This window comes from Neopsephotus bourkii, unplaced genomic scaffold (assembly GCF_033783945.1).
Source record: "Neopsephotus bourkii isolate Nb327-2 ecotype Australia unplaced genomic scaffold, CSIRO-AGI_Nbou_v1 NB_668, whole genome shotgun sequence".
NCBI classification, from domain to species: domain Eukaryota; kingdom Metazoa; phylum Chordata; class Aves; order Psittaciformes; family Psittacidae; genus Neopsephotus; species Neopsephotus bourkii.
This window is the reverse complement of record NW_026901167.1, coordinates 1,737,988-1,753,198: the sequence shown is the minus strand read 5'-3', so window position 1 is coordinate 1,753,198 and position 15,211 is coordinate 1,737,988. Positions and strand designations below refer to the sequence as shown.

At 45.4% G+C, this 15,211-nt stretch overlaps 1 protein-coding gene across 2 annotated transcripts; it reads left to right on the top strand.

The window, feature by feature from the left end:
- Nucleotides 1–340: 340 nt before the first annotated feature.
- On the top strand, nt 341–14,024 carry IL13RA1 (interleukin 13 receptor subunit alpha 1). 2 transcript variants are annotated; one of them, XM_061353239.1, is made up of 10 exons: nt 341–559; nt 3,532–3,689; nt 4,948–5,083; nt 6,735–6,855; nt 8,922–9,106; nt 9,481–9,632; nt 10,345–10,477; nt 10,920–11,016; nt 11,556–11,640; nt 12,218–14,024. In XM_061353239.1, the coding sequence occupies exons 1-10, from the start codon at nt 481–483 to the stop codon at nt 12,332–12,334; spliced, it is 1,263 nt and encodes a 420-aa protein (XP_061209223.1). In that variant the 5' UTR covers nt 341–480; the 3' UTR covers nt 12,335–14,024. The 2 variants fall into 2 exon arrangements, 1 of the variants encoding a protein (XP_061209223.1); XR_009725414.1 differs by lacking the exon at nt 12,218–14,024 and having other exon boundaries at nt 386–559; nt 10,906–11,016.
- The last annotated feature ends 1,187 nt before the right edge of the window (nt 14,025–15,211 follow it).

Genomic DNA, 15,211 nt, shown 5'->3' with positions numbered 1-15,211 from the left:
TGCCAGGGGGGTGACCTTCAGCATCAAGGTGGGGATGTGCTCACGGATGGAGGTGCTTTCCTGGGGAGCAGACCGGAATGTCCCGGGCACGTTTCAACAGCAGGAGCTGAGCGTGGGGCTGGTGGTGAAAGGAAAACGACTTCGCCCCCCAAAGCGAGATGTGGCCGCGTTTACACGTGCGGTGACAACGAGGGGTGACCCCCGCGGGAGGGGAGCGGAGCGGAGCGGACCTGGATGGGGCGGCGAGAACGGGGCAGGGCGGACCGGGGGGAGAGGGACCGGGAGGGGACCGGCGCTGGGGGCATCGGAGGGAGCTTGGACCGGGCCGGGTCGGACGGGGACCGGACCAGGGGGCGGGCCGCTGCCGTCGGTCCCGCCCGGCTCGCGTTACCTGGGCGGGCCGCAGCCCGGCTCTTCCCGTCTGGCCCGGCCCCCGCGACGGGAAGTGGGAGCGAGGGACCGTGCTCGGCCGGCGGAGCCATGGACCTCGCCGCATCCCCGGTGCGGGAACGGCTCCTGCTCGCCGTCTGCTGGGTGCTCGCCGGGGGCACGGCCGCAGGTAGGGGCGGCAAGGGGCGGCAAGGGGCGGCAAGGGGCGGCAAGGGGCGGCGGGAGCACCGGGAGCACCGGGCTCCGGGCGGGTTCGGGAGGTGCCGGCGTGGGCTCGGTGCGGGAGCGATCGGGAGCCGGTGCTGGGTGCGGGTGCGCCTCTGGGACGGTGCCGGGTGCGGGGACCCGGTGGGACGGTGCCGCTTTTGTCTCAGTGAAGCGGCGTTTGGCAGCGGAGCGCTGCTGGGCTCCGTGTCCGTTCCCGGGGCTCTGAGTCCTGCGGGGCTCGGCGGTGACACCGGATTAAACAGCATCCCCCTGAGCACACGGACCCGCTGCCCTCGCCCTGGGGCTGCCGGTGCCTTTGTCCTTGCTTTTAGGTTCCCCGCTTCTGGAAGCACCAAAGCAGGGAAGGGGGGGTGCCTGTGAGGGATGCATAGGACCCGAGCGCGGAGCTTTCCCGGCTCTGTCTTGGCAGAGGCTGCGAGCAAACCCTGAGCATTGTTATTGTTCAACAGGCTGTAACGCGGTTTAGAGCCATGAAATCAGCCTTAAGAAAACACAGGAGGACAAAATACGAAGTCTTTTATGACTCTTTACAACGCTTTTAAGATACCTGATGCAAAGTGTTTGTTGAGGTTTCCACATGGCGGCTTTTAGAACCAAAACGTTTTGCCTTCGGGGTTGCTTCAGCCGTTCTCTGTTTTCTTAGAAGCATCACCAGGGCTTTGGGGGTTAAGGCTAAAATAAGGCCTTGACCGTGGTTTGCCCTCGGACTTTGGGTTGTTCTGAACTGCCCTAGGGTGAAGCTTTAATAACAAAAGTATTCGACCCTCTGTGTATTTTATACAAGTACGAGCCTGGCCGAGCCTCTGAGTAAAAGCAAATCCTCAGCTGAGTCGAACATTAGAGCTTCTTAAGGGAGGGATCAATCTGAAACCCATTTGATTTGAAGTTTTCTGTTAATACAATGTACTGATTTATTTCTAAACCTTGGATATTCTCACTTTTTACTTTGTGTAGTTAGAAATGTGCAGGCTTTGGCACAGTTACTTCTAATCAACCCTAATAAAAGGGACCTTTAGAACATCGATCCGGGATGACTGTGAATGTTTTTAATGGCTTGTGACTTTTGTATGTAATAAAAAGCTTGATCATGCCAAGGCAGAACACTTGGAGCCGTGTGGTGATGTTAGATAAGTATTTATCATGCTTTTATGTGATGTAAAGGGCTCAGTATTTGCGCATGTTGCTGTTCCTAAAACCCGTCCTAGGTCTTTGTTAGTGGAAGAGGCAACAGGCAGAGATGTTCTGGTGTGGTTCAACAGAAATTCCTCTTCTCTCTCCCTGGGCTCTAAAACTGAACAAAGAAAGAAGCCCCAAAGGTTTGAGTGTTCAAATGAGCCAAACACATTGAGACAGCCCAGTGAATCCTCGCACTTGTTCTCATTCTCTATGTGAGCACGCGTTGTCCATGTGGACACCCAGATGGTAATAGTCGTAGAATCATAGGATAGTTAGGGTTGGAAAGGACCTTAAGATCATCCAGTTCCAACCCCCTGCCATGGTAATAGTGCCTCATCTCTACCATTGCCTGGCCTTTATGCAAAGGGAAAGCTCCAGGAGTTTGAATTTCCTTCAAGCTCTGGCTCTTGGGAAATGGAAGGTGATGGTGTGGTGGATGCTTTGAGCAGAATTCTTCCTCAACTAATCTGCTTTGCCTTTCCACCTGCCTTCTTCCTGGTGCTGGAAGAAGGAAACGGGCCTGCACCATGGCCTGGGTGGGAAAACTCATCTTGATGGGGTTATTCTGCCCTTTCCCTGTGCGCTGCCTCAAATGTTGGGGCAGGCTGAGCCTGGTTTCCTGGGAAAAACAGGCTGCCTGGGATGAGCAAGACCTGCAGCACCAGTTGGGATCAGACTGAAGTGGTTGTGAAACTACTGTGTGAGAAGGGCACTTTCCACAGACAAATAGATGGTGGTCCCTCGCTGATGGTACCTGTAGACACCCCTGAGAAGCTGTCTCATTTGCCTCTTACTGAATATCTTCTACTAGGACACAGAGTAGCCTTTTAAAACCCCAAATTTCACTTTCATTTTCTTAGGGAATTACCACTTGGTAATTTTCCTCTCGTGTCTGACACATCCTTTGCTTTTTCCTGGCACTGTTCTATTTTCTGCCCTATTTCCCTTGGTTTTCCAATAGCACCTTCAAGCCATGTGACTGGGTATTGAGTAGGCTGTGACTGAGTAACAAAGGGTCAATACACGAGTGGTTTTATGCCAGCAGCATTCTGAGTCATGGCTTCTATCTTCCTTTGGAGGAGGTGAAAAGCATCTGGCTGAGGTGTGCCAGCGATAAATGTCTCTTTGTCCCACTCTGGTTTTGCTGCTGGGCCAGAGCAGAGCAGTCAAAGTTTAATGGGCGAGTAATTGAAAAACCATTGTGGTTTCTTTGATGTTATTTGGCGTTGTCGGTTTTGCTTGGCTTGAGCTGAGTCGAGGCTCTGCTGCACAGCTGCTGCTTGGATGATGGAGCTGCTCTTTAAAGCTTTCTCTCTAAAACCACATTGAGGGATAATTCTGGGGGTAGAAGAAAGTGTTGCTCCATAAAACATGTGTACTATTTTGAGTGAAGATTCAGCAATGCATGATGCAAAGCCACAGCAGAAGAGACATGGAAAATGACTCCTTTTCCTCCATAAGCATGTTCCAGTACTGCAGCCACCGCACTGCTGCATGCTGTGGTTCCTTAACAATGACTGTTCAGTGTTGTTCGATGTGTTTCTTATGATTATTTAAACAACCGATGGAGTGAGATAACAGGAATAGTAGGAACAATTCACCAGGTTATCTGGTAGCAAACACGAGCCAAGAAGTCATCTGTATTCTTTTCTGTTGGAGAGTTAAAAGTCTGTCAGTATTGCTAATGGTACAATGTGGACCTGCAGGATTGTTACACTGGTAACGTCTTTCTTTTAGGAGCGAATGTTCTCCCACCTCCATCCAACCTGGAATACTCATTTATCCAAATTTGCACCCTGAACTGGACGTGGAACCCCCCAGATAACGTCAGCAGTGGCTGTGACCTGGAGTATGCCAGCGAAGTCGTGATTGATGAGGTCCCTCAGAACAACAGAGTAAGTGCATCACCTCTTTAACCTCTGCTGTGCCCTGGGAGATGTCTTACTGTGACAGAACCGTGTGTGCAAGCACATATCCACAATTAAATATATAGAAACACAGTTTTAATACAGCCTTTCGTTCTTGTGATGGGATCAAAACCTCAGCAATGAGTCATACCAGCATGTGGGATCTTCAGATGACAGAATTCTGCCTGTCGCTCTCTGATAACCGAGCTGCTCCCCATAACGCAGAAGCACCATGATAACAACATGAAAGGACTTGTTTCAGGCTTTGCTTTATGCAGCTTTCTAGAGCAAATAAAATACATGCAGAGCAGTCTGCGACCTGCAGCTTAAATGGGAATCTGTAAAGGCTGATCTCCTTCATCTGCCAGTGTTCAAGGGGACACAGGGGCTTGGAGCAAGCTGCTCTAGTGGAAGGTGTCCCTGCCCGTGGCAGGGGTTGGAGCTGGAGGAGCTTTGAGGTCCCTTGCAACACAAACCATTCTATGACTCGATGGTAATGAAGAGGTGTGCACATTAGCCTTGGTGCTGCTGTGATTTGACAGCATAGTGTCTTTTGAAGGTAATGCCAAGTGTTAATGTTCCCACATTTGCCCTGTCCTCATTATTCATGGGGATCCTGTTGTGAAGATAATATGGCACATGTTTTGGGGTATGGTTAAAAACAACAAAATGCCTCTTGGAACAGTCCTTTGTTGTTGAGCTCTATTATGGTTTCATGGTGATTGCTGAATTCTGACTGCTCCAGGATATCCTGCACTTGAAGGCTGTTGTTCTGCCAACAGCTGAGCTGATTTAATGGCTTAACACTGCTAAGTGTTACGCTTTGTCATTTTTAACAGCCTCTTCTCTAATAATCTTTGCTGGACCTTTAGATGAGCCAATCAGGCTTGCTAACTTGGCAGAAACCTATTTACCTCTTCTGATGGGTCCATTAACTAATGAACAACTTGAAAGCCCCCTTGCTTAACGAATGTGTCCATGGAAGGTTCCAACAGATGGGAAGGTCAGGAATTTTGCATTATCCAGGAAGACTTCCTCTAGGATCAGCTGCAGTAGAAGTGCTTTTCCTTTGAGTTCTGAGTGTGCCTGATGAGCTAAAAAGAGAATCGAAGTGATGCTGGGTTTTCCCATGTTGTCAGACTTCATTGGCTTGGGGCTGCAGTCTTGCTGAGGGGCTGCCATGTGTCCTTACACTGACAGTGATTCCCATGTGTTCTGGTCTTCTTTCCCCCCAATCTGAACACAGAAATGGAGCAAGAGCCGCTTCCGTGTGACGGATACGTTCTTGAATGAGGAAATGCGTTTCAAAGTGAGAAGTGAATGCAGGAACGCCAACACCAGCGAGCCCAGCCGGTGGCTGGAGGCCTCTCTCCTGCCAGAAGGTAACACAATGCCATGGCCAGACCCAAGGCAGAGCTGCCCCCATTGGTCTGGGGGGACGTGGCCCCGTTTTCTCTGCTGTTTTAACCAAACACCATAGAAATATCTCATAGAGTAATAGGGAGATGGCAGACACAAGGGTCAGTTCAATTGATAGAGCTTAAACACAGCTATTATACTGCATTTAAACACAACTGGAGCCTTCTGATACTTAAAACCTTATGGGCAAGCTTGTAAAATGTAAATGATCTTCCAAGGCAGCAGTGTGATTCCTGTCATTCCTCTTGGCCCTGCCATGCTGTGAGATAACTTAGGCTATGTTAAGCTGCTGACTTCATGACTAACATCTAGGACAGTTTATTTTATATGGTTTTTCTGTACAAACAAAAGTCCCTGAAATAGCCCAGTATTTGCAAATAGGGATGAATCCAGCAAACTGAAAACATGTTGAATAAATGAGTTAGTTAAATGATTGTTGTAAAGTTCTCTCTATTTCAAAAGACATGGCTGTGGTCTACAGAGCTGTGCACAGCAAAGTGAACAAAGTGGGTTTTGTTTCTTGACATCCAGAAATAAGGGTTCCATAGCAAGTTTGTTAGGAAGCAGACTTTAAGGAATAATGCGTTCTGCTGGATGCTGGGAGTTAGGAGGTACAGCAAGGAAATAGACCCTCTTGCCTTAAGCAGTAAAAGTCTGTCTCACCCAGGAGTGTGACCTGATGTGGATGGAAACCACACATGGCCAGGAGAGTCTGAGGCTTCACCACCTTGTCCGCACTGTATCAAAAGGGTGCTCTAGAAGATGAGGGGAGCAGATTGTTAGGACAGCAAGTACTGGCCAGGTTGGGGCTTTTACAAGTGTGCTTGATGTAGAAGGTGGTTTGGGGTTTGCTATGGATAAGTCTGAACTGTTGATAGAATTAACATGCATTTTATTTTTAGTTCATGGAGATGTTGCTACTCATTACAAGGGGAAAATGTCTAATATGCTATAATACAATAATAAAGTATACATAACTTGTACCATAGAAGATTGAGTGTGTAAGACTGGGTTCCACGACTGCTCTGCCCGGGAGATACATTGATGTTTCTGTTCACAATTGCCATGTGCTCATTTGTACTTATGTTCTGTAATTTGAGATTTCAATGTGAAGAAGTTAAATGTCCAGAGATACAGGGATCTCAGTTAAAAATTCAGCTTGCCCCATGTTATGTTTGTCCATATTTGAGATCTGCAGGCATTTCTGTATTCAAAACACTGAGAAATTAATATTGTACCTGTAGAAGATAACTAGAATTAAATGCTGACTATTTCTAATGTTATAGCTTTCTTATAATTGGCTTGGCTTTCTTATAGTTATCCGTTTAAGAAAGGGATATATCCCTATATACTTGGCTTTCTTATAGTTATCCCTATAATTGCCAGTTACTTTAAATCCTCTTTAAAGTATCTGTAGTTTAATAGAACAAAATATCTTCCTGACTCAACACCTTAGCATCAGGTAACTCCAAGTAGTAATTCAGCCACGGTGGTAGCTGAGATTCACTGGTATGGCTTACTTGCATCTAGAAGTTACTCTGCTGAGATTTTGGCTAGTGCAAGTGGTAAACAACTGGAATCCATCTTAAGGGACCTTTCCAACTTGCCTTGCAGGTATTCCGGGTACTGCTGCTGTCGACTTGAGCTGTGTTTGGCACAACTTGGAGTACATGGGTTGTACGTGGCGCCCTGGGAGAAATGCAAGTGATGAGACCAATTATAGGTTGTTCTACTGGTTCGTATGAGCTTTTAATTCCTGACTCTGAAGTGTTTTAATGCTAATCTTTAGTTTTACATTACATACTTGACTTGTCTGCTTCCCCTTGCTTTGAAAGGGCCCTGTGCATTGTGTACAAGGTGGTGCTCAGTCCTGTCCCACAGCAAACTTCCCTGCTGAGGGGTCCAGGGGTGCTGTTGCTGAGTCTTTTGGGGAAGTTGATCTAACTTTTAAGTGAAGCACTGGCTGCTTCTGTAGCCTGTTTCGAACAACTGCTGTTGCTTTCTATTTGTTTTCCAATAGTGGACTCACAGAGGGAAGAATTAAGAATTGAGGTAGACCAATGTGGTAATTGCTTTCTTTGCAGCCCAGCAGACATGGGCTAAGTTGGAATCACTCACTAATGTTTGTGCAAGCTCTTAAATCATTGGAAAATGGTTTGAAAGCATTAGGAACACTTAGAAGTAGTCCTGTTTGTGTCTTTGATGTCATAAATAACCGATTAACCTTGAATGTTATGGAGAACATCTTTTTGTCATCATCCTCGCTTGCCAACAGACTGCCATAAGTAGGCTCTTGTTCCAGAGGAACAGAGTTGGGCTGTGAGCAAGCACTTGGCATCAAGATCTGTGCTTGCCCATCTATGCATACTTCTGCAGATTGATGGGGCTTGTGAAATGCCAGATTACATTAGCTGCTGTAGAAATATTGAGGTTTTCTTTCTGAAAGCCTCTTGTTAAAGCTTTAAACCATCTTTCTGTCTTTAACTATACTCCTTCCTCTTTCTTTCCAGTGGCAGTCTCACTGGCTGGTTGTTCAGTTTAATACGCTTGGACAGCAAACAGCAGAAAACTCACTGCTCTAGTTAAATGCAGGGAGGACTGTTCTGTCTCTCAGCTGCTACTCAGACAGATTGTTTCTTTATTACAAGAACAGTACCAGTGAGGCACTGGAAGGTCTGAATTTCTGGGTATATGGATACTTACTGGAATAATGCTTTGGATTAGAGCTATATATTTTCAACTTACCCCTTCATTTTAATGAAAGATATAGCTGCAGGGACAGCAAAGTGTTTTAACTCATGCTGTGTAGTAAGAAAAATACCTTTTAGATTTTAGAACTGAAAACTAAGGAAACAGTTGATTTTTGGACTGGAAAATGCATTTTCCATAGTGCAGGTGCGGTGGGTTTGGGGACCTTTTGCTTTTCCTCTAAAGCCCTATCTTTTCATCCAAACTGAATGTGAATGTAATGTTAGCTTGGAACAAACCAATTCAGTCAGTGCCCAGTAATACTTGCTGAAACAGAGGTTTACAAGAGCAGGTTGATGCATGGCAGGGTTCTCTCTGCTCTCAGTGCTCCATCTTCATCAGCCCCAGCGCAGGGAGGTGACAAGGGTGGGTAAAAGGGGGTTTGTGCTGGAAATGAACATGCAGTTTTGTCTTCCCCAGCCCCTATATACTGAGATGTGAAACAGGGGAACATCCCTCCTGTTGTGCTCTTACATGAAGCCATGATTTACTCTCACTCTTAAATAAATAACTAACTAGAAAAAGTCCATTTTCTCATTTCTCATGAGGAACAGCTACTGGCATGTTTTCATTGGGACTTAGGGAGCAAAGAGGAGCAAGGGGAGAAGGTTCTCCAGCCTCTGTGATTGAAAGTGAATACTGATGTTCTGAAAAGCAAGCACAGGCAGTGGCGGAACTCAAGAGCTGTGGTACCTGAGGCACAGCTAAAGGAGATGGAACAGCTCCGTCTGGCACAGAAGTGAAATCCTGTTGATAGGAAGCGATCCAAATATGTGTCCTTGATAAATCATTTCTTTCCTAGGAATAGAATCCCAATTGCCTTTCATGTTTTGATACAAAGCAGCCCCGCCCCTCACTGCTACTTGTCAGTGCTCACAAAACCACCATGCTTTCTAAGGCTTGAGATAAATCAGAAGCTTCTCACTATGCCTGGCTTTACTTCTGTACATGCTATGGCACAGCTTTAGAGTTCGTAACACAGGTTTCCAAACAAGCTGGCCCCTTGCTGTCCTGTTCTAATGAAGTTTAAAAGCAATGGTTTCATTCCTCTAGGTTTGATGGTATGAAGAAGCATGAGAAGTGCAGCAACTCTTCTGTGCACCAAGGAATCTTTGGATGCATTTTCAATCTTAGCTTCCCAAAAGTGACCAATACTTACCCATCTATAAGGATTCTGATTAAAGATGAGTCTGAAGAAATTAGGCCTCTGTGTGCAAGTAAAAACCCCACCACCCTGGGTGAGTTTAACACCACATTTTATAATATGGTGTTATAAGAAATAATTGAAACAGAAGTTTGTTGGTACATTGTTGTGTTTGAGAAGCTTGCACCGCATCAGACGTGGATGAGACAACACAATTAGATGCTTCCTTCGTCTGCCAAGCTTTGATTTGGGAATTATATAAACAGGTTTTGGGGCTTGGAGGGTGGAGGGATCATTTCCCACTCATTTTCACTTATATTTTTTAGTTGTTTTCATTATTTCTTGACTTCTTTTTCTGCTTTCTGTTCCTAAATTGGTGTAAGTGTAATATTGTGCAATACACAGCTTGAACAGTTTTGTGAGCAGTGAAATATACTTTTCAACTCATCCTGCCATGTTGTTTTTCAGTAAAACCTGCTACCCCAAGACGAGTGACACTGTCCAAGGTGAATGATGAGATATATGTGGAATGGAGTGGATCAGAGCCCTTTCCAGAAAACTGTTTGTTTTACGAAGTTGAATATCACAATGGTGACATGGACAACGCGCAGTTAATCAAAGTAATTTTTCAGTCCTTATGTAGGAAAGCAGTCAGTTAATTGTACCTTTTATAATTGGTGTCAGTAATCACAGTACCTGTTTAAATGCTGTGTGTGAATGGGGCTGGGTGCTGGCTGAGCTGTTGTGGGGATGGCAGATTTTTCTCCCCGTCTACTGCCCCATCCCTGGCAGTGCTCAAGGCCAGGTTGGACACAGGGGCTTGGAGCAAGCTGCTCCAGTGGAAGGGGTCCCTGCCCATGGCAGGGGTTGGAGCTGGAGGAGCTTTAAGGTCCCTTCCAACCCAAACCAGGCTGGGATAATATGAGTAATATCAACATTCCTCCGGAAACTGGCATTTTGGATCATAAATAACTGAAGTTCAATCCCATCTATTCACTAAACCTTTGCTATGGTCAAAGTTAGATCAAAGTTGCTGCCCTGCCAGGGAGGGGAAGGCAGTGTGAATTAGACATTTTCACACGCTGTTCCAGACACTGAGTCTTAGTTTAATCACTGATGCCAAATGCTGCAGTGAGTAAGTTTAAATCCTAGCTTTGGAATCTGTGCTTATGCAGCCTGTGATGGTTAAATGCTACTGTGTCCTTTTTTATGAAGTTCAGTATTCATAAAAAGATCTTCTGTCAGAACATTCAGAATACATTAGCTGCACAATGAAAACGGGCTGTGAATGACTGAGAATACATGGCAAATTACCTTTTCTTTTCACCTTAGGTTGAAAGTAATTATACCTCAATTCCTAGTGTTGATCCTAACAGCAAGTACATCTTCAAAGTGAGAGCAAAACCAAAGCCTGAGTGTTACAGCAGCAACCTCTATAGTGACTGGAGTGAAGAGGAGAGCATTGGTGAGAGCAGTTCCTGCAATTTGTTGCACTTTATTCTTCATCTGTAATGACTCTACTGTATCTGCTAAAGAAATGGGAGTCAGAGATCACCATCCTATGGATCTATTTAATTTTAGGTGAAAAGAGGGCAAGAGAGTTCTAGTCTTTCAGCGATGCCATCAGTTACTGCTTGTGCTGCTCTGTATGTCGATGGGGATCCATCAGTGCAGTGACCCCTTTCTCTGCTGTCACTCTTTCAGCCCTGGGTCTTGCTGGTTTGCTTTTTCTTGCCAAATGTATCTACATTAGAATGTGCTTTGCAAAACAAGACCTTGCCTACCAAACTGCTGGTGTATTTGACCACCATTCCACCTGTGAACAGCTTAGAGAATTATCTTGCTGTCATTATTCCTGAAAAACCCTCTCAAAGCATCCCTAAGTTTCTACAGTTTTTGTTTTCCAGGCGAGAAGATGGACTCTACATTCTCCTTTGCTTTGATAGTCACCATTCCGGTAATAGTAGCAGTCTCTACAATAATTCTACTGGTTTATCTGAAAAGGTAAGTAACCATCTCCATTCACAACCCACTAATTCTGCTGGTCTGTGCCTTGTGTTACAGTTCATCTCTCTTGCAGGTAACATGTTTCAATAGCAACTGTTTTATCCATAACATCTGCTGCACAACAAAACTGACTGCACCATCGTGCCTCAGTCAATAAAATTGGGTTTGCAGACCATACACACACTCTGATTGCACATGGGTGACGTTGCTTGTATCTGCTTGCAGATAGATTCTTATTGCACAGCTATTGTATTCAAAATTAAGCTTATCTGTATTTAACCAGAGTTCTCTAAAAAGTCCACATGTTGCTGTCTTGGTCAACAGTGAAGGTTATTTAGAATCTGTCTGTGTGAACAATTATGTTTCCTTTTGATTTAGGAAGTAAAACTAGGAATTGGGTTATACAGAGCATGAGGGCTGACCAGCGATGCCAAAGCTGACTCCACACATTTTCTTGTCTGCAGCCAAATATGATGTTGAAATGGTGATGTTTAATACATCTTCCATCTAAACCTGTCCTTTCTCGTTTTCTGAAGGCTGAAGATACTGATTCTTCCACCAGTTCCAGACCCTAGAGAAATTCTTAAGAGTATGTTTGGAGAGCAGAATGAGGATTCCCGGGTTAGTAAGAACCTGTGGGGCCAACTGATCTATTGAACCCAAATGTCTGTCTTAAAGCCAACTGTATATAAGTAAATATATTGTAAAAGGATTCAGGATTTACAATAGTAAGAGTTGTTCAGAAGCAGTTACCCAAAGCTGAGGGGCATTTTTTTCCCCTCAAATTGCATCTACTTCTCTAGCTACAGTAGCGGAATTGCATTATTCTGTTCTTTCAGAGCCTGCTCATCCCTTAGATGGGTTTGGGGTTGGTTTGGGGGTGGGTTTCTGGGGGAGGAGTTTTCTGTTTGGTTGGTTTATTATTTGGGGTTTTTGCAACTCCATTAAACTGCTTTTCATGAACATTCAGGCTTTTCTCTGCTAGATGCCCCTGTTTCTGTTGATGAATAAAGCAGTTACTTCTGTCAACCAGGCTGAAGCCATGTCCCTAATAAACATAACTTGTTGCCCATCTACCTTGGCTTTCCCACCATAATATAGGGCTACATGTTGTCTTGTCTTACTGGGCTTGTCTTACTGGGCTGAACAACCCATGCTGGCCATGGACTGCTGTTAAAACGCTGTTCTTCCCTTTCAGAGCTGTGCAAAGGATGATCCTGTGAATGCTTATGACCGGTTAATAAAGGAAGAGGAAATTCATTCTTTAATTTTAATAGGGCCTCCAGAGTGCACTAATTCTGAAACAGAAAACTGATAAACTGTGCTTTACCAGAGAAAGGTGAGGAAGCTCATTCCTGCTCCCGTACCGCAGGTGACAATGAAGATGTGAAGAGGCCTCCAAGACATTCACCAACTTTCACCTTGCTGAGTCCTCTCTGAGCCTTACTTTGGTGCTCAGAAGATACATCACTAACAGTGGCCATTCCTCCATCTCTGCTAGAAATACTCATCTCAGATCATTCACGATGAGCATGTACATATATTTCATGTGACTGCATTGCAGCATCTCTCCTGGCTCCAGCCAGCTCTGCCCTGTTGCTTGTCATTTGCACTGGTTTTGTGCCTCAGACTGGACTGTCAATGGGGTTTTTTGGAGCAAGAACTGTGACTTCTCAGAAGTATTTGGCTCTGTTCTGCAGTGGATGAGCTGGGGCGTGTTTCCAGTGGGTGGCTCCTTAGTGCTACTGTGGAACTGCTGCCAGGTGGGATGGACAGTTTGTGGACGGCCTGTTCCATGTGCACCAGGACACTTGCAGGAGGACATTTATGGACTGCCTTTCTTATGCTTCTGGTTGATGTGTGTCAGCAGTGGCCTGGCAACCCCCATTAGAGAGTTCTTTACCAATGTGTGTGAAAAGCCTCACCACTTTCCAGCTGACATTCAGACTATTCATGGAGAAGGCTGCTTTTTGTCAAGTGCCTCTCCTCAGATGTCTTCATGGACTCCTTGGCTTGATTATACTTTCTTTAATATGATGACTATAACCTTTCCACTTGTGCAGTGGCAGGTAACTGTATTGAGTCTCAGCAGACTCTGATTCTATCTTGGCCACATTGGCCTGAAAACACCTGATTTTTGGAAGCTAAGTTATCCTGAGTCTGTGCAGCATCATTCCCAGGATGGATGCATGAGTCTAAGGAGTGGTGGTCAGATGAGCAAGTGCCAAACCATAGAACTGAATTAATTCAAAGGCTTCAAGAGCCACCCTCACTGCTGAGCTGATGGATGTGGGTTAAGAGGGGATGACTGCCTTGGTCTGCTTTCTAAGAGATAAGCTTTATTCTTCCGTTAGTGATGGGGCTGGGATCCGAGCTTCCCCTCTAGGAGCTTAGCAATTGAAAACCAGGTGCTGATTTGACTTCCTATCAAACCAAATTTCTGCTGTGTTTTGCTGCAGCAGCTTGATGACTTTTATGATTAATTGATTTGATCCTTTTCTGATGGTTTTGGTTTGAGGTTGCTTTACCCAGCAAAGCTCAACACGTGTTCTCTGGCACAACAGTGACAGTTCTCTGCTATGCATTCTGAGCACTAGTTTTTACCCTGCAAGGGTGTTAACAGCAGTACCTTGATTGTGCTGGAGCAGAAAGTAATGTCATGGAGAGGAGGGGATCCATGGGGAGAAGGGGATCCATACAAGCTGCCTATGGTTAGTGTTCAGGAATGTCTTGTTCCTCCCAGCTAAGTGCAGACACGTTAGTCATTGATACAGTGGGTCTCAGCAGACTGGGAAGAGATGTGCTCAGGAGCCTGCCAGGAGCAAATTCCATAACCAGTGACCTTTCAAATTTCAGCCCTGTCCTCAAACTCCATTCAGGCAGAAATCTGGAGTGAAATGTTAGAGCTTCAGAACACTTTGCTCTCCGAGAAGTAGAACAGAGCTTGCTTTTTAGCTACACATTTCCATCCTTTACCGTCCTGCGTACTCCCTCCCTCTCAAGGCAATTCTCCAGTCCTCACTTCTCAGCTGTAGTTTCCTCTGCATCTCTTATCTACCTCTCGTTACTGGTGGTAGAAAGGGGAGAGGAAATGCAGCAGGACAAGCAGCCCCATGATAGCTTCAATCTTTTACCTACAACCAGGCTGAAAAATAAGAAGCCTATAAAACACTTGGTTCATGAGACAAATGAGAATAAAGCCTCAGGGATTTCAGTGAGCGAAAGCAAAACTCAGGTTGTACAGCGCCAGCCAGCAGCACTGGCTGATAATGCAAAGGTAAAGGAATAGCATGGGGGAAAGGGTAATTAAATCCCTGTGCCAACTTCATTCCCTCTCCCCCGCAACAGTTATGACAGCGATAGAAAGACTTCTCCAATCTACCTCATCTAGAATCTTGCTCATCATAGACCACTCACCAGAGAGGTATGATTTCAAGATAAGTACGCATAGCAGTGTAATATAAACTCCTGTGGCTTTCAGTATAGCAATCTAGGAAGATGAGCCTTGGTATTCACCCTCCATTCTGTTGACTTTTGTTCTGGGGCTTGTGGTAAAACCAAAGCTCACTTGTTTGAAAACCAAAAAGGAAACCCGAATTTATAAAGCTAGAGTGGAAAAACCAGATGGGAGGTGTTGAGCAAAAGGAGGCCATGAATGCAGAGGATGGTTTAGATCACTACAGTGAAATGGTTTGGGTAATTCACTTTCAAATAACAGGCACTGACACATTGCCTCGTGGATGGATTTCTTGAGCCTGTGTCTTGGCCTGTGAAGTGTCTGAGGGTATTTTCACCCTCAGTGTGTCTTGTTTCTGGTTAGGGGGGTTTATAGCTTGGCATCTTCCAAGTTTTACTGTCATTTGCTTGTTCTTCGTTACAGTTACCTGGTCTAGAAGCTTATTTAAAGGCTGAATAAAGATGTTTGGATGTTTTTCAATAGAATTGCATGGCATTCCATTCTGGGGCTGCAAAGATAAACTGGGATGGAAGACATGGCAGTGGCTTAATGAGAAACCACGTTTGAAGCTTGCAGAACCCAGGGAAGAAACACTTGAGTGTTGCTTTGCCCTCTTCCCTTTCAGAAGTGACCTAGAATCAGGGGGGTAATGCAGCAGGTCCTGGTTTCTTGGCTGGGGTAATGAAACAGAGACGGAGCTGTGCACAAGCGTTGTGTTTTTCCCCTTTGGGTACT

Coding starts and splice junctions, on each gene's coding strand:
- IL13RA1 (XM_061353239.1), top strand. CDS start 481: ATGGACCTCGCCGCATCCCCGGTGCGGGAACGGCTCCTGCTCGCCGTC. Junction 560..3,531: donor CGCCGGGGGCACGGCCGCAG/GTAGGGGCGGCA, acceptor TCTTTCTTTTAG/GAGCGAATGTTCTCCCACCT. Junction 9,633..10,344: donor ACAACGCGCAGTTAATCAAA/GTAATTTTTCAG, acceptor TTTTCACCTTAG/GTTGAAAGTAATTATACCTC.